This window comes from Pelodiscus sinensis, chromosome 2 (assembly GCF_049634645.1).
Source record: "Pelodiscus sinensis isolate JC-2024 chromosome 2, ASM4963464v1, whole genome shotgun sequence".
Lineage (NCBI taxonomy): Eukaryota > Metazoa > Chordata > Testudines > Trionychidae > Pelodiscus > Pelodiscus sinensis.
The window spans coordinates 149,953,308-149,979,687 of record NC_134712.1 but is presented as its reverse complement, the minus strand read 5'-3'; the positions used below and the strand labels follow the sequence as shown (position 1 = coordinate 149,979,687).

Genomic DNA, 26,380 nt, shown 5'->3' with positions numbered 1-26,380 from the left:
CAGTTACATTGCATTTTTCTGTTAAATTGCAGTATTTCTTTAAGGTTTTATCAGTTTACCATAGTACACTCACTTATGATAGTCTGTAAAATCTGCAGTAGACTGAAACTTGACGGATAAGCTCTTGATTTGAAATGAATGTATTTTGTTTTTCATTACTAATCCTTAGAAAGCTGTTTTTAAGATAGGAAGTAATTATATTTTCTGGTTACTGTGATAGCATTCAGGGCTAGCAGTATGGTCATGCTGCCATATTTGCTTGGGACTGCAATGCTATGGAGAGGAGCAGACCTGTATTCATTTCAGTGATGCTCTGATTCAGTATAGCCAGTGTTGCTTCTGGGACAGATCCTGCTACCATTGAAATCAATGGCAAAACTACCAATGAATTCAGTGGGTGCAGGATCAAACTCTTTATCAAGTGAGGAATTAGTCCTCACCTGCTCTAAATATAATCATGATTTTAATTTAGTAAACTTTTAGGGGTTCATGTAATAGAGACCGATTTCCCTCTTTGAGCAGAACTGGGCTGGGCAGGGTTAGATATAAATGCTGTTCCTTAGTAGTTCTTCATCCTTGGGATGTAAGTGACTAGTTGACTGATAAGCAAATGCTTATCCGATAGTTGACTCAAATAGTCACTCCCCCCCATTAGAGACAGGCAGCAAGGAGGGAGAGAGGGAAGCAGAATTCGGTGCTGTGCGGAGCCAGCTTAAAAGCCATTTCCCCCCAACACTGTCTCTGTGAGGAAAAGGGGAGGGGATGCAATGGGGAACTAGCAGCACTTCTGCATTTGAAACATAGCAAGATCAGAAGCACTGTGGGGAGCCTGGGGCAAGCTGGGGACTCTCAGTCCCCTGCTGGCCTGTTCTCCCTGCTTTTGAAATGTACAAGAGCCCCAGGAGGTGCATGCCAAAACTAACAACATTCTTTGAGCTACAGAACCTCAGAATTATAGAATCTCTTGCTCCTAAACGTCTGAGTAACTTAAAATATCAAACTTTTAGTGGTGTTCTTTATGACCCAACTTCTGCTGCTAGTATAGTGGTGTTAATCTGTAATAATTCTTTTGACTTCATTGGAGTTATTCTCAATTTGCATTGGCCCATGGGACAGTACAGAATTTGGCTGGATATTTTTATTTCAGTTATTGAGCTACAGTAAATGAAGGAGGGAAATAAAATTAAATATGGAAAATACAATAAATGTTTGTTTTTGTGATTATTGTGATATAGTACAGAACTCATGCTGATTAATCTATTGACTGTTGATTCTGTACTTAAATGTATAGCAACTTCATTCTATGTAAGTTTTAGAGCAGTGTTTCTCAACCTTTTTTATAAAGTACCACTTTAAAAAATTATAAGTACCCCCCTTTAAAAAATTTATAGGGACCCCCAGTACCTATAGTTTTCAGACACACTTTTTTTCTACCATTGTTTAAACAACTTAATCATAGCCTGGCAGGTGATGAAATTTTTGGGTGTAAAAAGTACAAAAGTAATAAAGTGCTGTAAAACTTTACAAAACAAAAATTCAGTTTTCTCCAATTTTCAGTTGTGTTGATGTACCCCCAAGACTTCTCTTATACCACTAGTTGAGAAACACCATTTTAGAGAATCTACTTGTAACGGAGTTGTATTACTTCTTATGAATAGGATACCTTGGCACATCTCTTCCTATAATGATGTAAGTAATTAAGAATGTTTCACTTACTGAGGCTGGCATGAACAATGGAAGATATAGACAAGTGCTTGCCAAACTCTATTTTCGCACAAAACCAAACAATTATAAAAGGAGAAAGCAGCGATAGATTTAAGGCCCAGTATCCTCTTGATTAGCTGCTGGGGAGGGGATGGTCAGATGTATAGGAAAGTTAGTGATATCTATAAAAATGTGTACAGCCTCTCCCCAAGGCCGTAACGTGATCTGTTCGTAACTCGGACCCCATTGAGTTACATAGTGACCACGCTGTTTGCAAGCCCAGGTTGTGTTCTGACTCAGGGACCGCCTTTACGACCAAAACTTCCATGGAGCAGTCGTAAACGTGAACAGTCGTAACTTGACCGTTTGCAACTTGGGGACCGGCTGTACTTATAGTTTAGGCTTCTCACAGAGCATTCAAAACAATTTCAGGCTGTTAAAGCCTGGCCAGGGGGCTCAATCAGTGTTGTAACCTAACTCCTCTAAACAAAACGATGCTTTGAATTCAGGCAAAGTGCTGAATTTTAAAAAAGTGTGGGTGGGGGGTGACGATGGGTTTGCATAGTCAACTGCTAAGGAAACCCGTCCTTTGGGCTTCCCAAAATCTTCATCTGCAGCTTTCTAACAGAACCACGTGTGCTGCTCTGAGCGGCCGGGCAGGAAGCCTGTCTCTGACGTGACCACCCTGACTTGCGTGAAGCTGCGACAACAAAGCCAGTGACACACGGAACCAGCTCCAGTGTTTGCACCACGGAGACACCAGCTAATGCTCTGCCCTGGACAAGGGCTCAGGGCGGGGCAAGACGAGTGGCTCCAAGGGGGGGAGAGACGCCCCCGCTGCCTCCCTTCTGCTTTCCCACCGCGGCGGCGTTTAGCGTTGGGGGCGGGGCGCTCTCAGGACAGTAGCCCCGCCACGTGCAGCGCGCCCCCGCAACGGACGCAGGCTCCCGCGGCCAGAGCTCGCGCCCCACTAGGACAGGAAGGAAGAGGCACGTGCCATAGCAACTCCGCGTCTAGCTTCGCCCTTCCCCTAGCGCAAGACCGGGGGAAGAGGCGGGACTTGGTGTGTCTCCCCCTTCCGCCGGAAGTGGCTGCGTCTCCGGAGGCAGTTCCGGGCCAAGATGGCGTCGGGCTCGGGGCGGAAGCTGGTACAGCAGGACGAGCTGCGGCGTCTCATGCGGGAGAAGCAGCGACAGGGCGCCGGAAAGAAGCGAATCGAGGCGCCGTTCGCTAAATATCCTTCCGCTTCCCCCCCCCCGACCCGTGCACGTATGAGGGGCCACACACACCCCCATTGCGGGAAGGGGAGTCGTTGTTTAGTGCTCGCCGGGAGCCCGTCTCGCGCCGCCGCGCGGTTCCCTGCTGGCCTGTGTCTCGCGCTCGGCAACCTCGTGCCGGGCTGGTCCGCGGTGTTCTCCTCCAACGCCCCGCCCCGCCCCGGACGCAGGGTCCCACCTGCCCCTGCGCCAGCCCCCTCCTCTTCCTGGCGGCTGCAGGGCCGGCCGGGCTGCTCTGGGCTCCCGGCAAGTGTCGAGTTTGCGACGCTCCCGCCACCCTCAAACTGTAAAACATTTGCAGAGGTGCATGGGCTTGTACAGCCCCCTCCCCCCGAACAGTGACAGGCCCGGGCGCAGGGGCAATGCCCCCTCCCCTTCCTCCCCCCCATGTGCGGAATAACTTTTGTTAGGTGCGCTGAGGTATGTAAGGATGCCACCACCAATAGAAACACAAGCTGCTGGCTATGGGCGTTGCCGAGCGGCATTTGGTGCTCCACTTACAGAGAACGTTGGTTGGTTAGGGGCTGGTTTCCCTGCTTTCCTTAGCAGTGTGTTGCAGCTTTGAAGAGATTGTTACAGTGATGTTTTGCTTTGCTCTTAGCCAGCGTGGACAGTGATGCTATCTGTCAATTTCACATGTTTTTAGACATGGCTTCAATTCTAAAGTGGCTCCTAAATTTTATTGGTTCATGTACCATCTTACAATTTTTTTTGTCAGAGGTAACAATTTGGGTACTCCTGCATATGACAGCATAATGTTTTGTTTACACGACACGGGAGTCTTTAAACAGAAATAGCTTTTTATTGGTATACAAAAAATTATAAAATTCTGGCATGTAATAGTAATGACATTTAAAAAAAATACCTACATCGTGGGCTTCACTTCCCCCTTTGAAAATAGTGTTTTTAAATTATCTACAAATTGGAAATTCAGAATTACAATTTTGAAGACTGTGTGATCTTGAAATATTTCCTCAACTTTGAAATGTACATATAACCGTTTAGGACACTTAAGTTGTACATTGTGCAACACTCAGATTAAGAATGAACTTTTGTGGCAAACTCACATACTTGGGAAACAACACAAAGAGGTAAGACTTTGAAGATACAGCAACATTTATGAGTTAATTCATAATCCTTCTGTTTGAGTAAGTTGTACAACTTATAGATTAGATAAAAGTTCAGAAATTTCCCATTTGAGTTCTTTTAGAACCCTTGGATGAATGCCATCCGGTCCCGGAGATTTGTTAACATTAAGTTTTTCTATTTGTTCCAAAACCTCCTCTAATGACACTTCAATCCAGGACAGTTCCTCAGATTCATCACTCACAAAGGACGGTGCAGATTTGGGAATCTCCCCCAACGTCCTCAGCCGTGAAGACTGAAGCAAAGAAATCATTTAGTTTCTCTGCAATGGCTTTATCGTCCTTGATCGCTCCTTTTATAGTTCGATCATCTAGGGGACCCACAGGTTTTTTAGCAGGCTTCCTGCTTCTAATGTACTTAAAAAACATTTTGTTGTTTCTTTTTGAGTTTTTGGCTAGCTTTTCCTCAAAATCTTTTTTTGCTTTTCTTATTACATTTTTACACTTTTTTGACAGTGTTTATGTTCCTTTCTATTTATCTCACTAGGATTGGACTTCCACTTCTTAAAAGATACCTTTTTGTCCCTCACTGCTTCTTTTACATGGTGATTAAGCCACGGTGACTCTTTTTTAGGTCTCTTGCTATGTTTTTTAATTTGGGGTATACATTTAAGTTGGGCTTTTATTATGGTGTCTTTAAAATGTTTCCATACAGCTTGCAGGGATTTGGCTACAGTCACTGTGCCTTTTAACCTCCTCATTTTTGTGTAATTCCCCTTTTTGAATTTAAATGCCAAGGTGCTGGACTGCTGAGGTGTTCTTCCCACCACAGAAATGTTGAATGTTATTATATTATGGTCAATATTCCCAAGCGGTCCTGTAACGGTTATTTCCTGGACCTGATCCTGCACTCCACTCAGGACTAAATCAAGAATTGCCTCTCCCCTTGTGGGTTCCTGCACCAGCTGCTCCAAGAAGCAGTCATTTAAGCCATTGAGCAATTTTATCTCCGCTTCTCTTCCTGAGGTGCCATGTATCAAGTCAATATGGGGGTAATTAAAATCCCCCATTATTACAGAGTTCTTTATTTTGGTAGCCTCTCTAATCTCCCTCAGCATTTCAATGTCAGTATCGCTATCCTGGTCAGGTGGTCGGTAATATATCCCTACTGCTAATTTCTTATTATTGGAGCATGGAATTGCTATCCATAGCGATTCTATTGAACACGTTGATTCACTTAATAATTGCAAAACCTCTGTTGTTGTAAACTTGATTAATCAATTTCAGTGATTCAGAGGTGTGCATGTTATGAATATTTGTTTTCTAACTTACTAAATTAAACGTTTCTAAATGTTCCAAACTTTAAATTCTGAAGCCTGATCTACAAGTATAACGAAGTAAAAAATATGAAATTACATCAGTTTGACTGCTTTGCTCAAGGGTTTAAAAAAATGCTGCTGCTGAACTATGTAATTAAATTGACCTGATTCCTGTTGTATACAGCGGTAGTTTGACCTCAACCTAGCTACCAACTTGGGAAGGTGGATTACCTACAGCTTTAGTTGTGCTACTGCAGAGCTTTAAGTGTGGACAAGTGTTAAGTCAGTAATTTTTAAGATCTTGAAAGGAGAGACTCTTGAATTTTATTTTCTGATTCAAATTTTTATTTAACAGAAATTTGCAGAGTTAAAAGGTGCTAAACAGACAGTCCCTGGGCCTGCAATTAGTGCATCATCTTATCCTGCCAAAAGAAAAGTTTCTGACACAGAAAATGAAGAAATAAAGAGAGCAAAAGGTAAAACAATAAGTTTACAGTTCAGCGTTACTGCAAATTCTGAATAATATGATTTTCAATGCTTTTCTTCATTATGAGACACACAGGATGAGTGAGATAATATCTCTTGGTGGACCATCATCTGTTGGCGGAAGCTACAAGCATTCAAAGCTACAGGGAATAAAAGATAATATATCATGTTCCTTGTGTGTCTCATATCCTCGGACTGACACAGCTACTGCAACACTTTCTCCTTTATGAAAGAGGGAGAAGGCATGTACTCTGACTTTTCTCTTGATGTTGATTTTTTTTTATTTATAGATATATGACATGAAAGTGTAAATGGTTTGTTTTTATGGCAACAAATGTGATTTGAAACTTGATATCAACGAAGCCATACTTCCACACTTCCAAAAATACTACTTGTAACACATTGTCCACTGTTCTGACAGAAGCAATCTTAACTTTCACTTTGTTATAACTAGCTAATGGCGTCACTGCCTGAGGGATGAATAAAGGCTAGATTCTGCAAATGGGTTTGCGTGAGTGTAGGAGTTGTCTATGCACCTACTCATTTCTGTGCACTTGTAATATCATATTGACCTAGGTTGTCAATATGATATCATGGTTAGAGCCCTACCAGGTTCATGACCATGAAAAATGCATCACAGACTGTGAGATCAGCTTTACCCTATGAGATCTTCCCCTGGCTATTATGGGGTGGGGCAGGACTGGGAATATGTCAGCTATGGGCTTCTACTGTGCACCAGGCTAGTGCCAGTCCCAGCAGGGCTGGAGAGGAATGGGACTTCCTCGTCCCTTGCATGAACGCGCTCTGGGAGGGTATGTCTACACTTGCACTCTAGTTAGCTTTCCTGTCTGTACATCTTTGGCGACGTCAGATATAAAAATCAAACAATGAGGAAAAGAACTATGTACTGCACATCAGTGGACTCGTGATAAATAATTGCAAAAGCTCACAAATTACGCAAATTAATAAAGCAAAAACATTTGGAAGGCAGTCTTATCATGGATTATCTGCATTTAGTAAGCAACCGGAGTTTTGCAGGTTCCTTGAATGAATTCACGCAGCTTGGGTGATAGTTTTCCAACTGTATATCAGCCTTTTTTAATTGAAACAATAACTAAATATTGTTATATGTTTAATACCACTAATAATTCCAACTGGAAAGAGAGGCAGCTCCCTGCAAAATGGCCTCTTGTTCCCAACAGCTGCAGAGTGATGAGGGCAAGAAATGAGCGGGGGGAAAGGAGGCAGGACTATCTGCAGCCAGGGAAGGTGCCTGACAGCAAGAGTGCAAGGGATGAGGAAGTCCCACTCCTCTCCAACCCAGCTGAGACAATAAGTCTGGAGTCCCTAGGAGCACAGGGAAGATCAGACCTATCTCTGGAAACCTCCCTCACAGCAGGAAACTTGATGCCTGCTGCCTTCAGAATCTAGCCTAGCTCTGAAGACAGCAACCATGGTGCTTCTTGCAGCCAGGTGAGTTTCTGGAGGTGGGCCTGATCTCTCCGGGTATGCCTACACTTGTGCAAATGCAGGCATTCGAAATTGCTAATGAAGAGGGGATTTAAATATCCCGTGCTTCATTAGCATGATCTTGCCAGCGCACTAGTTCAGTCATGCTAATGAAGCACGGGATATTTAAATTTATTGGGACATGATGGCTACCATCCTATTGTTGGAGTATACAGCTTATAAAAATGAAGTTTGTGATAAAGTGATTATTTTATAAACTTCTAATGGGTTCTACAATAGAGCACCTTTAAAGTCTTGCTAACAGGTTAACCATGAAATTTGCCTATGAACCTTCAATTGAGAGTGACAAAACCTTTAACAAAAACTAAGATTACAGATCACTCTTTAGTGCCTGTCCCTTCCCCCTCAAAAAAAAAAAAAAGTACAGATTCAGCAGTATTTCATTTCAGCAGCATAGTTGTTTGAAACAGTGTGGTGACTGGATGAACTAGCTACATTGCAACAGTTTAGAATTCAGGACACCAACGACCAGCAGTGTAAGCTCATCATGATTATACTTTTTTTTTCATTTCTTTGTTCAGTAGCAAAGCAGTCATAAATGATTCTTGATTATTTTTCAGGTTCAAATGACCAGCCACAGGCTTCTGCATCACGGTAAGTAGATACTTTCATTTACTTATTTGTGCAGCTCTTTGCCAGCTACAATCCTTTTTTTTGTCATTCACTTCACTTGATCTCTGCACCTGCTGTGAGTAATGATGTAGACATCATGAGCTCCTTCCTCATGTGCTATTTGACATAGACACAGACCCATAGTTTATCAGCAACTTATTCAGCTGTGTGAGCAAGATAAAAATCATAGGAATGAGTCAGAACCAGTTAGAAAAATGAATTTTACCTTGCTTTCATTATACGGGTATACTTAGTGATGTACAGTATTTTCCTAGAGTTCAAAGTACAAATCTTTATCTTTGTTTTTGTACACGCTTAATTGCTCTGATTTATTTCATAGAGATCATTTGTAATTATGTTGTTTTCTAACATGGCTGTGGAGGGTGTGGAGAGAAATATTTGAGGCTGTGGAAATCTATGTGACACCAGATGACCTCCCTACTGAAAATGTACAGGTTGAACCTCTTAAATCTGGGACTGTCTGGTCTGGCAGGATCACAGATGTTGCTGGAGCAGAGAGCCCCATCAATTGGGAATGTAAGCCAGTCAGGGAGTCCAGCAGAAGGGATCCCCACCATCAGACCAGTGAGCCCTGTCCCTGGATAGACCTGGCCAGGCAGTTCAGCAGCAGGACAAGCGACCCCTGTCCCTGCAGAGCCCCGTTCTGGTGCAGCAGCAGTGGGGCAGCCACAGAGCCCTTGTGCGGTAGCGGGGCTGCCAGCAGCTGGGGAACCTTGTCCCCCAGAAATGCTGGCGAGTGCAGCAGCATAGGGGCAGCCGCGGAGCCTATTCCCTGGGAAGCTGCAGGTGGGACAGAAGCAGGGCAGCTGTGGAGCCCTGTCCCAGAGAAGCTTCGGCTGGGCAGAGTAAAAGTAGGGTCATGGCGACTGGGGAGCTCTGTCCAGCAATGCGCGGAGCGCAACCCCAATAGCAGCAAGGCTGGAGTCCAGTGGCAGTGGGGCTGGAGTGGAGCCATCCAGAGAGAAGGGCAGTATCCTGGGAGGCCGGTGTCAGGGGACCTTCTCTGATCTGGCAAATTCCCTCATTTGGAATGGGGCAGGTCCCCAGTGCCAGACCAGGGAGGTCCAATTTGTACTTGAAAGCTGCCTGCGTTGTTCCCTGCTCCTATTGTGGCATACAGGAATTACTTTGGTGTGGGACATCTTTTTTTTTAAAGCCCCTTTTGTTCTGCATATTCTGATACAGAATTAGTACCATAAATGTAGGTAGCACTGACCTGATGAATTAAAAAGAAAACCACAATTACATTGGGGATTTTAGATGGGGATTATTTTATATTACACCAGCGAGCAACACCATTCATTATTTAATTCCATTATCTGTAGGAGATGGTTAGGGTTCACAAAATAATTGTATTTCAAACACTGCTGCAAATGGTTTTGTTAATGTACCAATATTTATATCTTGCATCCTTTCCTAGGCTACCCACAGGTTTTTTTGACACAGCAGAGTCAAAGGGTCCAGGTCCCAGTTTACTGTCAGAAGGTGGTGGTGATGATGATGATGATGTGGATGACGAGGAAGAAAAAGACAGTACTAGCAAACTGTCTGGTGTACAAAAAACTGAAATTCCACACCCAGCTCAAGAAACAGTCGCTAATGCTTTACCAGCAGGTAACTTTAGATTGCAAATTATAAAATTCTGTGAGAAGAAATTGTTGGCTATTGTAAATTATGCTGGTAGGTGTCTTATAATTATTAGAAATATGAAATAGTAGTGATGGGTTTGTTCTGTTTGGGATTTTCTTAATTTTCATATGCACTTTATTTATGCATGTGTGATTTTTTTGGTCAGGTGACTGCTAAAGTTGTGAAAATGTTTCTTTCCAATTTGTCATTATACAATAGTATCCTAGCATCCCAGATTTGTAGAATATGTAAAATATGTAATAATGTATATACCATTGTTAATTATTTGAGGCATCCAGAGAAGTATTGACCAGCTAGCTTTGTTTCCTGATTAACAGAAATGGTACTAATTTAAATTCCTTTTTAGTCAAAACTTTGTGTAGAATTTTGAGCAATAGTAGTCTTTGTGCATATGACCGAGTATCTTTCTTTTTTGTAGATTTCTTTGACAACAAAACAACAGCTGCTCCCATAGTCTCCCATTCAGGATCCATTCAGAAAGCAGAAGTTCAAGAAAAGGTAGTGGAAAGGTAAATTGGTCAGAACATATGTTAAAAGGAAATGCAAAACATGTTTCAGTCTTCTAGTTAATATACATAGTTTGATCATAGCTAGATCTGTCACCTTGAATAATTAACAGGAAAACACATTTATTGGTTATACAGGTTAAACTTCTCTAACCTGGTGCTCTTTGGTCTGGCAACATCCATGATCCAGTATGATTTTAGTTAGCCAGATGTCCACTTACTGTGGGTGTGGCCAAGTTTCCTGCGGCCATAAAGTTTGTTTACAGCCACCAGTCCTGGCTCTCAGTGTTCTGTGCTGTTGTTTAGCTCTAATTTACCCCCAAATGTCTTCTAAGAGCCCAGTAAACAATGGAAGTGTCGGTAATGCTGCTAGACAATATTCACCTCATGTGATTTGGCAAATTTTCTGGTTTGGCAATAGTCACGTCTCAACAGTGTCGGACTAAAGTGGTTCATCTATATGAAGATTCATTTTACTTACATCAGGCTGTCGTCTTTTAAGGATTTTCAAAATTTCATGATTAAAAAAAATAAGAACCTAAAATGATGGGAATGCAATAGAATGCTCACCACTTTTCAAAACATTGAGGAGCCTTACTCTCAGCTCTGGGTTCCAGAGTATTAGCCTAGGCCTATTATCTATACAGCTGCTTGTGTGTTTGATAAGATATAACTGTAAAAACAGTTTTTGTTGAGCTTAATATCCAGCTAGTGCTAGATGTGGAGAAGAAATACATTATTTTTATATTTCTAAAATATATTGGTTTCTGCTCTTGACATTTTATTTCTGCAATTAAAATTCAAACAATAAGTACTAGATCGAGAACTCATTTCAGAAAAGAAAACACTGCAGAAGCTTTACCAGAGGGATTCTTTGATGATCCCGAAGTGGATGCAAGGGTAAGTGTTCTTTTTGTTTGTTTGCTTTTTCTTCAGATTTAGTAATACAGTAAAACTCCAATTGTCCGGCATCCAGTGGTCCAGCGCTCCCAACTGGCACCAACTGGAACCCGGAAGTGCTCTGGCCAGCCGGACAATTGGAGCTGCTGAGAGCCCCAGGGGCGCTGGAGCTGGGAAGGGGAGAAGAAGGGAAGGGGATTATACCCCTGTGATGGGTCTGCCAGGACCCGCACTGCAACCAGCTAGGGGGAAGGGAGTGGGCGGGGAGCGGTGCGAACAGGGCGAACCCTCTGCCGTTTTGCAGGAAGGTGGGGGAAGCCCCATGCCACGGCTGAGAGTTTCCAGGAGGGGAACGGGCTTCCCAACCACCAGATTGCAGTAGTTATCGCCGAGCGGGGGGGGTGAGGGGCGATGCTGCGGGACCAACCCGGCAGCACCCCAGCTGCTCTGCTCTGCTCCGCTTCCCCAAGTCCACCACTGCTGAAACTGACGAGCGGCAGACTTGGGGAAGCTGTAGAGCAGAGCAGCTGGGGTGCTTCCTGGTTGGTTTAAAGAAAGTTTTAATGAGGCTAGAATGCATTGTTCTGCTGGAGGGCTTTTACTATGGCCCAGCAAAACAGGGTGACGGAGCACCCAGAGGGTAGGCAGCAGGCTCAGTGGTATGATCAGCACATCAGGTGACAGTCTCAAGTCGATCTCTGAACCAGCCTGTGACAGTGGTGTCTAGTGCTGTGATCGGAGTGATGCGCAAGGTGGAATGGGGGGAGGTGTGGCAAACCAGGGATAGGCTTCAGACAGGTAGGTCCATCAGAGCACAGGTAATACTAATTAGTGGTCTCTGGTTTTTAACCCAGTTTATAAACAAAATTCACAAGGATTTATGCATTGCAAGGAACAGTTGCTTTACTTGTCTGCTGTCAGTGGCACAAACCTCTAGCTAGTCAACTCCTTCCAGATTAACTCCTGTTGAGAGGTGTAACACCAGCACATTGGAGATGCTGTAATCTCAGACACAGGTACAGTGATTCTAGAGGGGAATCGTATACAAACTGTTCAGAGATGCGGCTGGTTTTTGCAATTTTTCTGTGGATTTGTATGTTTAAAAAAATGCTGTTCTTTGAAATCTAGTATTTATATCTGGGGTTACTGAAGCATTTAATCTGGTCAGATATATACTTCAAGGCAAAATAATTGTTTTGTTAGTGTTTAAGTTTATTATAAGAAATACAAATAGTCAAGAATTGCAAAAGGCAAAACCACAATACTTAACAACATAATACATGTAACCATGATACGAATAATCACAAAAACAGAAATATGGAATGATGGAAGCATCTTGTTTGGTTTTGAAATTTTATAATATGACTTATTTTATACTGTTGCAAATTGTATAATCAATCAAGAATAAAGCATGTAAATGACTGACCATTTTACATTCCAAGGATTGCCATACTGCCAAAATCAAGAACAGATAAAAAGGAAAATACTGCTAAAGTAGAAAGGTGACTCCACCAATTATTTTATTCAAACTGTTTAGTTCCTCTAACTCCATTACTCATTCAAAAGTAGCATAAAGGCTGGTGACACAGATGTTGTTAGTCATCATGCGTACATAATTCATGTCACAGCCTCTGGTGAGAGAACTATTTGTGAATCTTGGTATTTTGTTAGTTTTTGATGTTCATTTGCCAGGATGATGTGTTACAAGCGAAAGCTATGACTGTGATCACTTACATTCCTCTTGCCCACAGTGCAGATCCCAAGTCTTGTGTAGGAAGATTTGAACTCCAGGCCAATCTCCAGACTGGCACCCACACACCTTTTCTCCTGAATGCAGGCAGATCCTCTTTCTTCATTCGGCTTCAGTTCCAGTATTATTTTGCAGAAAATATTCCCATCATTTCTAGAGTTAGTAATTAATATTCAGCATCATTGGAAAGATAAGTTTACAGATATTAAAGTGGTAGACAGCTCTAACAGTTCTTTTGCTAGCCACTAAATATAAATATAGGGAAAACGATCAAGAGGATAATCAATTGTGATTTTTACAAGCAGATATCTCAAAAAAATCACTAGGGCTGGGTTAAACTGCTGTATACTATCAGATGTTTCACAAAATATACCATGCAATGATAGCTGGATGCTGAAAATAGACAAAAATACAGGTATTGTATTTTGGAGACAAGCCAGATTGCTTTCAGCATCCCGAACATCCTCTGCCATCCATTCAGGGTCAGCTGCTGTCCCTCAATATTGTAATCATGTATTTTGTATAGACACTTGTTTGACAGCAAGGTATAGAATCTGATTTTCTTTCCAAAGTCATGAAATATGACTGTTTATATGCATTATTTGAACCAAAAAATTTACTTGCTGCCAAAACTTTCTAAGTAAATAGCAGAATATGTGTTTTGTTTCTCCTATTGGTTTTAGAAAACCAACAGGAATCATTAGGCAATTGCTTAAGAAGCCCGTTTTTTCCTCACTCATTAGGTACGAAAGGTTGATGCTCCCAAGGATCAGATGGACAAAGAGTGGGATGAATTTCAGAAGGCAATGCGACAAGTCAACACGGTAAATGATAGAATCTATCTTTATTGCTTCTAGATACAATACATAATTGGAAAAACAACCATTTCATGCAGCTTGGCAAAGTGAGTGACATACTATTTTTGTTGACTGCTTTTCACAATTCAGTGTGCAGTTAAATATACTTGCAGCTGAGTAAAAGATCCCTGCATTTTGCACTCAAGGAAAAGTTAAGTGAAAAGAGATTTTGATAACAAATATAGCTAATTAAATTCCTTAGGTTGGATTTAAGTGAGAGAGCAGGCACATCTTCTCAGTTACTCCTATGCAGGCAATTGACCATGTTCCTATCTTCTGCTTGAAAAAAATCGCCTTTAGAAAATTTAATCTTAAACTATGAAATTTACCTCTCTAAGTATTTTACACTCTTGGAAGCTTTTGCAGGGTGGTACATTTTGTGGTGAATTTAAACTTGACAAAAATATCCTTAAAGATTTGAAATATTATATAGGAATTTACACAGAACACATACCGAAAAACTGTGGCCCATCAGGATTCTCATTTTTTGTACTTAAGGTTCCATGCAACATTGTATCAGAATTAGGTTTATACCTCCCTGATATACAGTTTATGGGACATTGTGATTGATACCTGGTATTCTCACTTGCTGCCTTTTAAGGATTTTAAACTCTTGAATTGAAAATAATTGATCATATATAACTGCTAAGAAAACTGGTGCAGAACAATTTATCACTACTCAGTAAAGCAGAACTATAGATAAAGTGACCTTTTATACAAAAGCCGATAGTGGATACATTTTAACAACATTAACCATTCAAACAATTCTTCAGCATAGTAAGGAATCTTCTCAGTTATGCGTGGACCATTGGTTGCATAGCCTCTCCCAGACATTCAGATTTGAGAAAGTATATGCTGAAAAAAACAACAGGTTAGAAATGCATTGGAATCAAGTGGGTATAGTTAATACTTCTAGAAACAAGCTTTTACTGTACCTAATTGGTAAACATAAAATTTTGGAGTCTTCTGTTCTGTGGTATATTACGTTTTTTGATGGATGTATTTGGTTTTATATTCTATTTCAAAACAATAATTGAAATAAAAAATTAAGAAGGAGAAAGGTTCTAGACTATTTATGTATTTAGTTTAGCATTTTGTTCTGCCCTTTCCATTGAACTTCAATCCAAGTCGCAAAGACTTCCTATATGTGCTATTAACACATTGTAGATAGGAATGTCTGTGTAAGATTGTGACTTTTGTTTTTAATCTCTTGCTTTTAGTTTCCAATACTGCTCTTTTTCTTGAAAAAAAATTAATGGGACTAAACTTATTCTCGTTTTAGATTTCAGAAGCGATAGTTGCAGAAGAGGATGAGGAGGGAAGATTAGATCGTCAGATTGGAGAAATTGATGAGCAGATGTGAGTAGAGCTGTCTTTTCTCAAACTTTTCTGTTCCCCCGAGGGCGGGTATATTGTTGAATGGACTATGAATTAAGTTTAATTTGTAACCTGACATGTCAGTGCTTTTAAATATTCACTTATCAATGTGTTTGGCTTCAAAAATCAGTTTGTTTCCTGACAGTTATACCTTTTAATAAAGATTAATTTGGATAGCAGCATTGTATAGGTGTTTATTAAAACAGATTACAGTGGGAGTTTGAAAATGGTATGTATGGGCACAGAAGGCCAGTAAACTAGAGGAAGAGATTAAATTTCATAAAATCTTATGAACAAGGTTAATTTTTTTTCTACACTCAATCTGTGGATTGTGTATCATGTAGAAGTCCTGTGATTATATTTTATAACTAAGCTCTTAAACAACTTTTTGTAGACTGAACTAAATTTATTTTCATATGGAGAGTCATGCCTTTAATTTTTCACTTGCTGTGCTGAATGTATACTACTCTGTGACTAACTGGCCCCTTGCTTCTCATGACAATTATTTGAAAATATTTGTGGAATAATATACCTCATTGTGTGGACCTTTACTAGCTCCCAATGTTACATTAAAACAGTTGGACATACATTAGTCTAAGCTTCAGCAAGCTCAATTAATACAACTGAGTTTGGCATGTTACGGTGCTGTAAACCAGTCCCTTTGTGTAACATGTACCATAAAAGACACATTATTCATGGCAAAGCTACTGATTGAAAGCAAAGGGAAAATCTAGTTCATTTTTTTAATGTGGAAGACTGACAGATAGCCATGTTTTAAGTGAAAAGGAGATTTCCATACTGAAGTTGTCTCAGAGATTTACCAGCTATTTCAATAATAATAATGATAATCTCAGTCACATTGCTTTTAGGAGTAAAGATGTGTGTGTTTAACAGTGATCATGTGATTCTGAAGAGCATTGACTAAGAGCCTGAAGGTGTTTACACAGTAGGGATGTAAGCGACTAGTTGATTAGTTGACTATCCGATAAGCTTATGCTTATCAGGTAGTCAACTAGTGATGCGATTAGTCGCTTCCCTGTAGCAAGGGGGGGAGCAGGAGCCAGTGCTGTGGGGAGCCAGCTTAAAAGCCAGTTTCCCCAGCACCGTCTCTGAGGGGGGCAGGAGAAGAAGAAGTGCAGTGGGAAACAGCCTGAGGACTGAAACAGTCTCCGCTCGTGCCACTTCTGCTGTGATTCTGCTTTTTCATCAACTATTTCCATCGGCTATTTGATTAGTTAGTTAATCTAAATTTAACATCCCTATTACACAGTCCCTTTTATTATTACTGTTTAAAATCTCATGGTTATTTGGAATCAAATTCAGGTATTTTTAAGTTGTTGCAAAGGTTGTAACTGATGATTTATTTTGTCTGCAGTAGAAGTTAATGTAGCCATACTTTTAGTTTCATGCTATATTAAGAACAGTGTATTTGAATGTAGGAAATGTTTTAATAGCCACTGAAGTGTTTTGGAAGGTATTATATTTTCTACAGAAATGCTTCAGATGTAGTAGATCCTCAATGTTGGGTGGGAGTGCCTCTTCTGCAGCACCTTAAATGATTTATGTTCAATTCCAAAAACCTGTCTTTGAGTGTGTGTTCCAGTGGGCTTTCAAAATTGGTAATATAACTGTGTGTTAGAAATGGCCATTGTGTTTCTCTCCTCCATATCAAGTCAAAATGGCCTGGTAAACCTGTGGAGTATAAGATCAACTGCTCTTTAAAACTGATTGTATTTTAGACCATATCAAGTGTCATAAGTGCAGGTACGCTCTGACAGAAACTCTCCAAACATGCCATGCCATGATGGTATTCCATGGTTGACTCTGTGATTATGATCCAGCTTAAGCTCTTTCCTCTGTATTGAATCTGTAGGCTGATAGGAGTGACAAGAAGTAAAAAAGAATTTAAAGCAAGTAAAGAGATATAATTTGGTACTTGCAAGGAATAGATCTATCCACTAGTAAGAGTTATCATTTTTACATAGTTATTTTTCAGAGTAGAAATACTGTTACAAATGCAGAACCTTGGCAGCCAAATACAAGTTCAGAGGTTAATTGTAGCATGCATTCTTTAAGATGGTGGATTCAAGTATGAGGGCTACAATGTCTTGTCAGGCTTCCATTTAAATGTACTATTTCTGTGTGTCTCAGCTGATAATAAATATCCCTGTGCTCCCCCTTCCACCTTTGATGAAATAACTTCTTAGACAAAAATGTGAAAAAAAACAAAACGGATTTGAGCTTTTTCCTTTTCTATAGTACTTTAAAAATGGCTTCATATCTTTGATATTTTTTAATCAAATTGTCACAGGATTGTGATTTGATCTGTTTCTGACATCTTTGTAAGAGAAGCAATGACCGAGACTCTTCCCCTTCCTCCCCCCTTCATTTTGCTTCCACGGGGCAATAGCAAAACATTAAATAGTATTTAACATCTGTTGTGAAAGGCTTATTTGAATTGTAATGTTTCTGCATCTTTAAGGTTTTATAGACAAAAGGAGAAGCACTCCCTGTATTGTGTGAAAATCAGTTTTTGAATTTTTCAAGGCCATAAATGTTAACTAAATGTTTTTTATCTTTCTACAGTGAATGTTACCGCCGTGTTGAGCTGCTGCGTAACCGCCAGGATGTAATGAAAGATAAATTTAAGGAAGCTATGAGATTAAGAGCAACCCAGGAAAAAAAGGATGAGGATATTGGTAGTGAAGATGAAGGAGAATTGCAGGATTTGCTCTCTCAAGATTGGAGAGTGAAAGGGGCTTTGTTATAGCATTTCAGTGGCATGCTCAATCTTCTATTGATCTGTGGTATTACTACATCAGAAATAAGACATTTTTGTTAAAATATTTATTTATAAGAAGGATCTTGCAGATAGTAACAAGGTTAACTGTAAAAAGTGTATCTCTGTAGGTCTAAAATGGAGTATTTTGTGTAAAGGTTGTACATTGTAAATGTTTTACAAGCTTTCATATAACTTTTGTATTAAAATTCTTATTATAATTTCCTACTAAAATTGTTTTAATGAGCAAGTAATTTTATAGTTGATTGACTGCCAGGAGTGTAACACATACCAACCAAGTCAGTGCTTTGGGCTGTCTTGTGTTCTAGTTAGTACCAGCCAACATGACGGTGTCTATTGTGTCCTTTCCAGTAGGAAACTCTGTTTTCTCCAGGATGTTTTAGAAGTTAGACGTAAATACAATATGTCAGTTGTCCAATGCAGGACCTGTTAGTTGCACTCTTTTGTATGTAAATGACCTAACACACCAGAAATATGGAGCAACAGACTGTGGGAAAGTTGTAATACTCTGATCTCCTGCCATGCTACAGTGGATATGCATGTTGCAGAAGATTATGCTGGACTCAGTCTGTTTTGATTAATATAGTCACAAACTGGAAGCTGCCTGAAAATTCTTGAGCAGAGTGATATAAGAATAGTAACTTTATATTTTTTTTATAGTGAAATGGGTATGAAACTTTAGGCACTGCATTGGAAGCCCTGTTAGGTTTATTTTAAAGTTGTTCTTCCAACACTAATTTATTTTAGTTGTAAATATTGGACGCTTTCAAAGGAGCCTAGGAATACTATTTACTTTCTTACATTTGCAAATGGTAAATAATATTTTAAAACTTAAGAACCAGTGAACAGGATAAAATTGAGCTTTACAAACCCTTAAAGCCCTCAAATTTCAGAAGCTCCTGCTAACTCAGTAAAATCTGAATGGATTTTTCAGTTTAATCCCAAAAAGTAGAATTGTGGGTAAGTATGGATATCAAGTAATTGAATAGTCATGTAACCACATGAAACCTTAGCGAACCTGAGCCGCCGCAGACAGGCAGCAGTGTGAGGGGGGGCAGGTGGCACTGCTGAGCTGGTGCTGGGGGGGAGCCGTCTTGAAAGATGGCTCCCCACATGTATTGGCTCCAGCCTGCCCCCAATCAGAGGTAGCAGCATGGGGAGGAGTAGGTAGATAACCTGGTGCTTATGGAGAGTTTGCTTAAAGCCAGCTTCTCATGGGCACTGGCTCCTGCTTGCCACCCCCCACACCTTGCTGATAGAGACAGCAATGGGGGGGGGGGCGCAGAATGTGTGTAGTCGACAAGAGTAACCAGTAAGTCCAGGCTTATCGGTTAATCATGTAGTCGACTACATGTTGACATCCCTAGTGGAAAAACAGCTTATTTTTTTTACCTTGGGTTTTGTAAAAAGTTAGTGTTTGGGATTGGTTTGGAGGGGATGAAAAAAGGGTATGGTGGGAACAATGTTGCCACACATTTAATTCAGACTAGTCTGGACACTGCTTATATCCACTAATCCCTATAGTGTTAAGGGGAAAAATGCTATTGCTCACTATAAGCCGTTATCATGTATAACTTTTATTATGAACCACCTGTATGTTTGAACAGTTCCCAGATGCTCTCTGCCCTCCTTTGCTTCTCCTACTTTACATGTTCCCAATATTCTAGCTTATGTTGTGATAATAAAGATGTGAAAAGTAAAATTAATACAGTGCTTAACAGTGTATTCTGACCACATACACTGGTCTGCATTCTGGATATTTTTGAAAACTTCAGAGGGGTAGCCAAGTTAGTCTGTAACAGGAAAAAACTTAAAAAACAACAAATAGTCTACTAGCACTTTAAAGACTAACAAAACATGTAGGTTTTATCAAGAGCTTTTGTGGGCGCAACCCACTACTTCAGTTTTCTAATATGTACAAAAAACAAACACAACCAATATGTTTAAAAATTTCATGTATAACTGTGCAACTAATGATCTCTGTCATATATACTAACGTTGGTAACCTTCAGAAATTGGGCAAAAGCAGTTTCCTAGCATCACTGACTTACTTTTTGAAAGTTTCTGATTTATCAGAACAAATATGGCACACTGATACACATCCATGTTTAGTCTTTGCTCAATTAAATAAAAACTTGCCAATCTGTTCAATGAGTGAAATAGTGAAAGAAGCTCCCCTCATGTTTAGGAAAGAAAGTTCTTGTTCAAAAAAAGATGGTGTGGGAATACTTGTTTACTGACAATTGGTCTTGATGTTTTCTATAAAATTCAGGTTACTTCATTTTCCATAAATTTGAGCAAAATGTCAAATGTAGTTTCTTACCCTTTTCTCCCAGCCACCCCACTAGTCCACCAATGAGTCTTACCGAGCTTTTAATTCTGATATTAGAGTGTGTGTGTGTGTGTGTGTGTGTGTGTATATATATATATATATATATTTATTTATTTTATTTATTTATTTTATTGAACTAACTTCTGTTCAGTAAGAGACAAGCTATTGAGCTCTTTTTCAGGTCTGAGAAAGTAAATTAGCATGTTACTGCTGCATTCAAGGTGGAACAAATTGCTTATCTTAAGTAAACTATTAACCTTTCAATAATCTTTTAAAATGTATGTTAACATGCTAAGGCATCATCTACACAACAGATTTAGGGCAATATAAGGTAGCTTATGTCAACCTAACTCTAAGCATTTACTATGCTAAAACATAGCTCCCACTGATGTAACCTGCCCATATCACCAACTTAATTTCACCTCTGTGAGTGGCACAGAACTTAGGTTGATGTCGTTAGATTGATGCAACATCAGTGTTGACATTGTATTGTTTGCATTGACTGTTGCCTTTGAGAAACTGTGCCAGTGTCCCCCATACTGACAGTTAAATTGATGCAAGGGCTTCTACTGAGTGCACACATTTCCAACACAAGAAGCGTATTGTGGGCATGCAAAAGCAATTTAATTTCTGTGGTGGCTGTATGTTGATGTAACTTAGGATGACTTAATTTCTCAGTGTAGACTTGCCTGACTTTTCCACTAACACAAATTGGTCCAATAAAAGATACAACCTCATCTCTCATATCCTGTGACCAACATGGCTCCAACAACATTGCATATTTTAGTAGTACTTAGCAGAAGAAGGTGGAAGCCAGCACACTAGTTCCTGGTTGTCTTAGATTTAGACAAACAGAAACTTTTGTATGTCCTTTAGTTCCATCCATGGTACCTAGTATGTTTCCAGGAACTGATCTGGGATTTGATTAAGATGAATGAAAAGACTGACCTTTAATGTTTTGATCCGAGAGAGGGGAAGAGACATGGCTGATTCTAAAGACAGATTACACAGGCCAATGTGGATGTACACTTCACTTTTATAACTGAAGTTATTTGGCATGTAATTTTAAGGGCTTCCATTATTGTCATTTTGAGCACATGCTTGCAAAGAATATCTTTTTATTTTACATATGAGAAATAGGAAGTGGAATGAACATTAAAAACAATACCACTGGCAAAGACTTTCATCTTCATTATTTATGAATCAGTATTTGTCTTTAGAATACTACTACATCTTAATGTAATCTTTTCAATTTTTCTTTTAGAATAGATCTACTTTCCCATCCTAGTTTGCGGTCAGAACTATAACAGGCGTGTGCACCCAGATCAAAGATATAACTAAACAAATTGTCATCTTTTAGGTATGACTGCTTAGCAGACTCCAATGAATCAAAGGAATGTTCTAAGTAATTCCTTTTTGTTTCTTAATGTTGTTTAAATTCCATCTTCCTTAAATAATACATAATGAACTAATCAATGGCATGCATGTTGTTGACACTGAAGTTACTGTTGTATTTGACATAATTGATTCTTACTGATGTTTATCCATTCTGGAATGAAAATTGGCCAGTACCTTTTTCTTGAAAAGACAGTCAGTTAGGAGATCCATTAGTCATAGAAACAATTGTATTATAAGACAATATTCTCAAGCAAAAAGTAAGTTGTAGAGGATTCAAGAGCTTACCAAGCTTCTAGAAGAGAGGTCTGCAGTGGTGATGTAAACAGTGACATGACTGGCTCTGTCCTGTATAACTGACTTTATCTGTTAGGCTACGTCTACACTACATGTAGACTACAGAAGCCTTTTGCGCAAGAGTTTTTCTGCAAAAATTTCTTGCAGAAGAGCACATCCACACCTCAAAGCACATTGCAAAAGCGATGTGCTTTTGTACAAGTGTCCACACTGCATGGATGCTCTTGCACAAGGACACGCTGATGGCCATTCACATAATGGCCATCAGAGCACCTGTGCTTTTTCCCCATAGGGGTTTCTTGCGCAAGAACCCCCTCTGGAGTGTCCACTTGCCTTTTTGCACAAGAACTCTTGTGCAAAAGGGAGTTATGCCTCGTAAAAGGTGGTTTACCTATGGCGGAAAAAGCCTTCTGTTCTGCCGTTTTACTCGTGATTGCCTTGCGCAAAAGCGCATTTGAGGTGTGCATGCTCCATGAGTTTTTTGTGCAAAAACAGCTGGTTTTGCGCAAAAACATTGCAGTGTAAATACAGCCAGTGTGCCAGCAAGGCAGGAATCAAACCTACTTTTTTAGCAGATCCTAGTATCAGAAGTGGCCTTGAGGGCTGTTAAGAGAAGCTAACTCTCTCAACTACCCATGCTATAGAGCTGGTGCAGTAATGAAGTGACCTAATGTATCAGGGAAGATAACAGGCACCATTTGCGAGTTTGCTTTGCCAGCAGTTGTAGTGAGGCACAATTTTATGATTAGCCTGTTTGCTGCTGCACTGTAAGAAGTATGTTTCCAGGTCATGATTATTGAAAGGAAAGAGGTGTAGGGGGTTTGAGCCTGTTGCTTACCAAACACAACTTCTGGTTTTTGAAAACTCAGCTTATTTAGAACTTGAGACGGAGCTCTAGAGCCTAACCCTGTCTACCCAAAACTATAGCTGAGCTATGTCTACACTGCAGGCTTCTTGCGCGAAAACTTGTGGAGCGTCCACACTACAAACCCGTTCTTGTGCATGAAAGTTTACAGTAGATCGTCAGAAGAGAGGGCTTTTTGCACAAGAGTTATTTCTTTCCCCACAAGGATTAAGCCTTTTTGTACAAGAGCTCTTGCACAAAAAAGGCTAGCGTGGATGGGAACAGGCGTTTCTTCCGCAAGAAACCTCTATGGCTAAACTGACCATCAGAGCTTTCTTGCACAAGAGAGCATCCACACTGCCATGGACGCTCTTGTGCAAAAGCACATGGCAGTGTGGACGTGCTTTTGCACAAGACCTTTTACGCAAAAACTCTTGCACAAAAAGTTCTTGCGCAAGATGCCTGTAGTGTAGACATAGCCCAGATGTTTGCATTAGTATTTATATTATGGTAATGTCTCCAGGTTCAGTAAAGGATTTGGGCCCATTGTTCTTGGCACTCTGTGTGCATGCATGAATATACATAAAGTCCCTACTCCAAAAGCTACAATATATTGCACTAACAAAGGCTTATTTACGAGAGTAATACATGTCATTTTCAGTCATATGTAACTAGGGGGAAGTGGGAAAGATAAAATAAGGTCCAGCTTTTTTGGATATGGACAAAATAAGAAAACTGAATTGGTTCAGGCTGAGCCATACACTGCCTTGTCACATGCCAGTGTAGTTTGCTTGCATTTTCATCTTCTCAGGAACACTGCTGGTTGAGTTAAAATAGCAGCTTTAATGTGAACCAGTTAGTTTACTACTAAAATTTTTTCCCAATCCTGCAAATATTTTCTCCCCAGTTGATGCCAGTCCTTTGATAATAGAGATTTCAGTTGGAAATACCATTTAAAACATATACAGGTGACTTATCTAACTAAATTTCAAAATGAGTATAAACTGAAGTGACTCTTTTGATTTTTTTCCTCCCGTTTTCTTTTTGGCTGAAACTAGTTGAATTAGCAAATAGGTACTGAAAAATACAATTTTGGGTTGACCAAAACTGTTAGCCTGAAAAAATTTCCTCTCTGCTATTAAGTAACATGACACTTTTACCACATTGTTTTGGCCTGTTGTAAAATGCATAGGACATTATATATGAAATCAAACATGGCTAAAATTAACAGCTCTGGTTCAGAAACTTTGCACTTAAGAAAACAATATCTTAACCTCAATGTGCATGTTGGTGCAAATGGAGTACACTAGCAAGTAATAAGATTCTTCACACAGGTCTACCAATGCATGTCAATCTTATCCTGAGTAATAAACTTTCCTAGCATCTGCATGCATTTAATCAAAGCTTTTCATTTTCATGAAAACTGACCTCACATATTGGCATGGGAACGAAATGTGGGTTTCAGAGGATGAAATTAGCAATGAACTGACAATACCACAGAGCCATTTATTGGAAAAAAAAATCTGTAAGTGACGGGCAAACAAGGCACAAAGAGTTCTAATTTAGCCTCAGTCTATAAATTGTCACTTATGTATGCAGGTCTTACTTGTAGCTTGTACATTGACGTGAGGAGATATCCCAAAGTTATCAACAAACCTACCTGAAACTCAGCAGATTGGAGAATAGTTACTAGCACCATACCTGAAGAAAATTAAGAAACAATCTTTTTTGTGGCTCTAGTTAGTTCAGACTTAAAAGGCAAAGTTTATCTAATTTGTATAACTGATATAAATACAGGCAGTCCCCGGGTTACATGGATCCGACTTACATCGGATCCCTACTTACAAACGGGGTGAGGCAACCCCGCACTAGCTGCTTCCCCCCAGCAGACCAGGGAGACGCGGAGCGGCTTTTCTCAGCAGACACCTCAGCTTGAGAATAAAGGACTGAGGGAAGTGAGGTGTGGGAGAATAAAACTGAGCTCTGGAGAAAATGTTTGGCTAGAGTTTCCCCTACAATATGTACCAGTTCCGACTTACATACAAATTCAACTTAAGAACAAACCTACAGTCCCTATCTTGTACGTAACCCGGGGACTGCCTGTAATATCTAACTCAAGCCTCTTTCAATGGATTTTTTAAAAATACATTTTCATTTTCATTATTGCATGGTGCAATCAGTAGTTTCTATGGGCCAAGCCTCCATATGAAAGATGAGGTTCACTACATATTTCTGGACTCTAGCTTCTGGATTGCTAGCATATTTCCCACACAACCCTTGAATGGATGAAGTTTGGGCATCTCTGCCCTCAAAGCAGTGTTCAGAGTTACAGAGGCATGAAACCAACAAATCCATTAATACCACCATCAGTACCTGGCTGTGTGTGTGTGTGTGTCTCCCCCCCTTTCCCCAGCAGTTTAAAAATTAATCCTGGACTTAAATAAGAAATAGGGAAGGGGAAGGGAGGTTTTTTTTTTTTAAATTTCATTATTATGGGTCAAATGCTGCCTCCTGCATTTCTTTTGAGCAGTAACTTACTCCACACACAGGCCTACTAACTCTACAGGGGATTATTTGCAGTGTGTGAAATACAATATCCTCTGTGACAGAATTGGGCTCATGTAAGCATGTTTGTAAATGCTTTTAAAAAATCAACTACCAGGCTTGTCTAGTAGCCTGACTGATATTGCTGAAACCACAGCTTGTTATGCTGCTACCAACCAAGCTCTGGGCCTTGTATGAGATGATAATAACCCCCCTTCAGTTCTTAATGAAAATAAGCCATTTATCTATGAGATGACTTTTTAAAAACCATTTCTAAACGAGACAAATTGCCAACCTGGTTACCAAAGGACAAGTTTAGAGCACCACAAAAGTTGTATGCAAAAAGCTACCATGTGGGATTTTTTTTAAAGCAGGAAAAAATTTATTTATAAAAAGTCTTATTTAATTTACTGCCAAGTCTATCGTTGAATACAGTGCATTAGAACACTAACAGCCCATGCTTTTATACAGACTAGCCAAAGCATGAACAGCAACAAAAATACACCCTCCCCAAATTTGCTCTATGTTATGAGCCACAACAGTGTTAAAGTGGAACAGTAATGAAAGCAACACAAGAGTTAGGAAGCACAGTTGCTTAAAGAGTAAAAGTAGTATTTATTTTTGATGTCTCAGAATAATAAGAAAGTTAGAAATGGCAGAAATTCCTCTGTAGATTAGTCCATAGAAATCATTGTCTCATGGGGCTTTGGAAAAGTCCTGTCTGGTGGCTAATGTACTAGGGCATGATGAAATACGTTACAGAGCCCCCAGGCCAGTAACTTCTGAAGACAGCCTAAAATGTAGGAACAAGAATGAGAAAAAGAAAACAAAAGAAAAAAAATCTTCTCACCATTAAAAAAATTACAATTGAGTACAACCAGCATAGAACAGCATTTCAATGCAGGCAAGTTTTCTCATTTTTTTTTACTTCAGTTATTAAAACAGTTACAATAGTCCAGAACAATTTTACAGCAGTTTCGTAGAGCTGTTAAATAGCTGAGGTACCATGACATTTGTTCCAGTTTTTCCTTCATTATATACAAACATAGCCCCCCCCCTTTCCCATTTTGATAAGTGAAAACTGTAACGACAGT

The 26,380-nt window shown here is 39.9% G+C and overlaps 2 protein-coding genes across 15 annotated transcripts in view; one reads left to right on the top strand and one right to left on the bottom strand.

Moving 5' to 3' along the window:
• Positions 1-1,845: 1,845 nt before the first annotated feature.
• Positions 1,846-19,580, top strand: ZNF830 (zinc finger protein 830). Its single transcript, XM_075921628.1, has 10 exons — positions 1,846-2,942; positions 3,977-4,072; positions 5,741-5,861; positions 7,962-7,995; positions 9,455-9,648; positions 10,103-10,193; positions 11,027-11,090; positions 13,584-13,664; positions 14,980-15,056; positions 17,661-19,580. The coding sequence occupies exons 1-10, from the start codon at positions 2,826-2,828 to the stop codon at positions 17,842-17,844; spliced, it is 1,059 nt and encodes a 352-aa protein (XP_075777743.1). The 5' UTR covers positions 1,846-2,825; the 3' UTR covers positions 17,845-19,580.
• LOC102455363 (poly(rC)-binding protein 3-like) overlaps positions 13,658-26,380 on the bottom strand; it is a 685,006-nt gene continuing 672,283 nt past the window's right edge. For 8 of the 14 annotated variants that reach the window (XM_075921613.1, XM_075921612.1, XM_075921614.1 and 5 more), the window contains one exon: positions 24,473-26,380. This exon is cut by the window's right edge and continues 2,434 nt beyond it. Coding sequence is in view for 4 of the 14 variants with exons in the window: in XM_075921623.1 (XP_075777738.1) it covers positions 14,492-14,552 (61 nt within the window). In the remaining 10 variants the exon portion in view is untranslated. Of the gene's footprint in view, positions 14,553-24,402; positions 24,444-24,470 lie in introns of those variants that run through there. The other 6 variants (XM_075921625.1, XM_075921623.1, XM_075921620.1 and 3 more) reach the window with 6 other exon arrangements.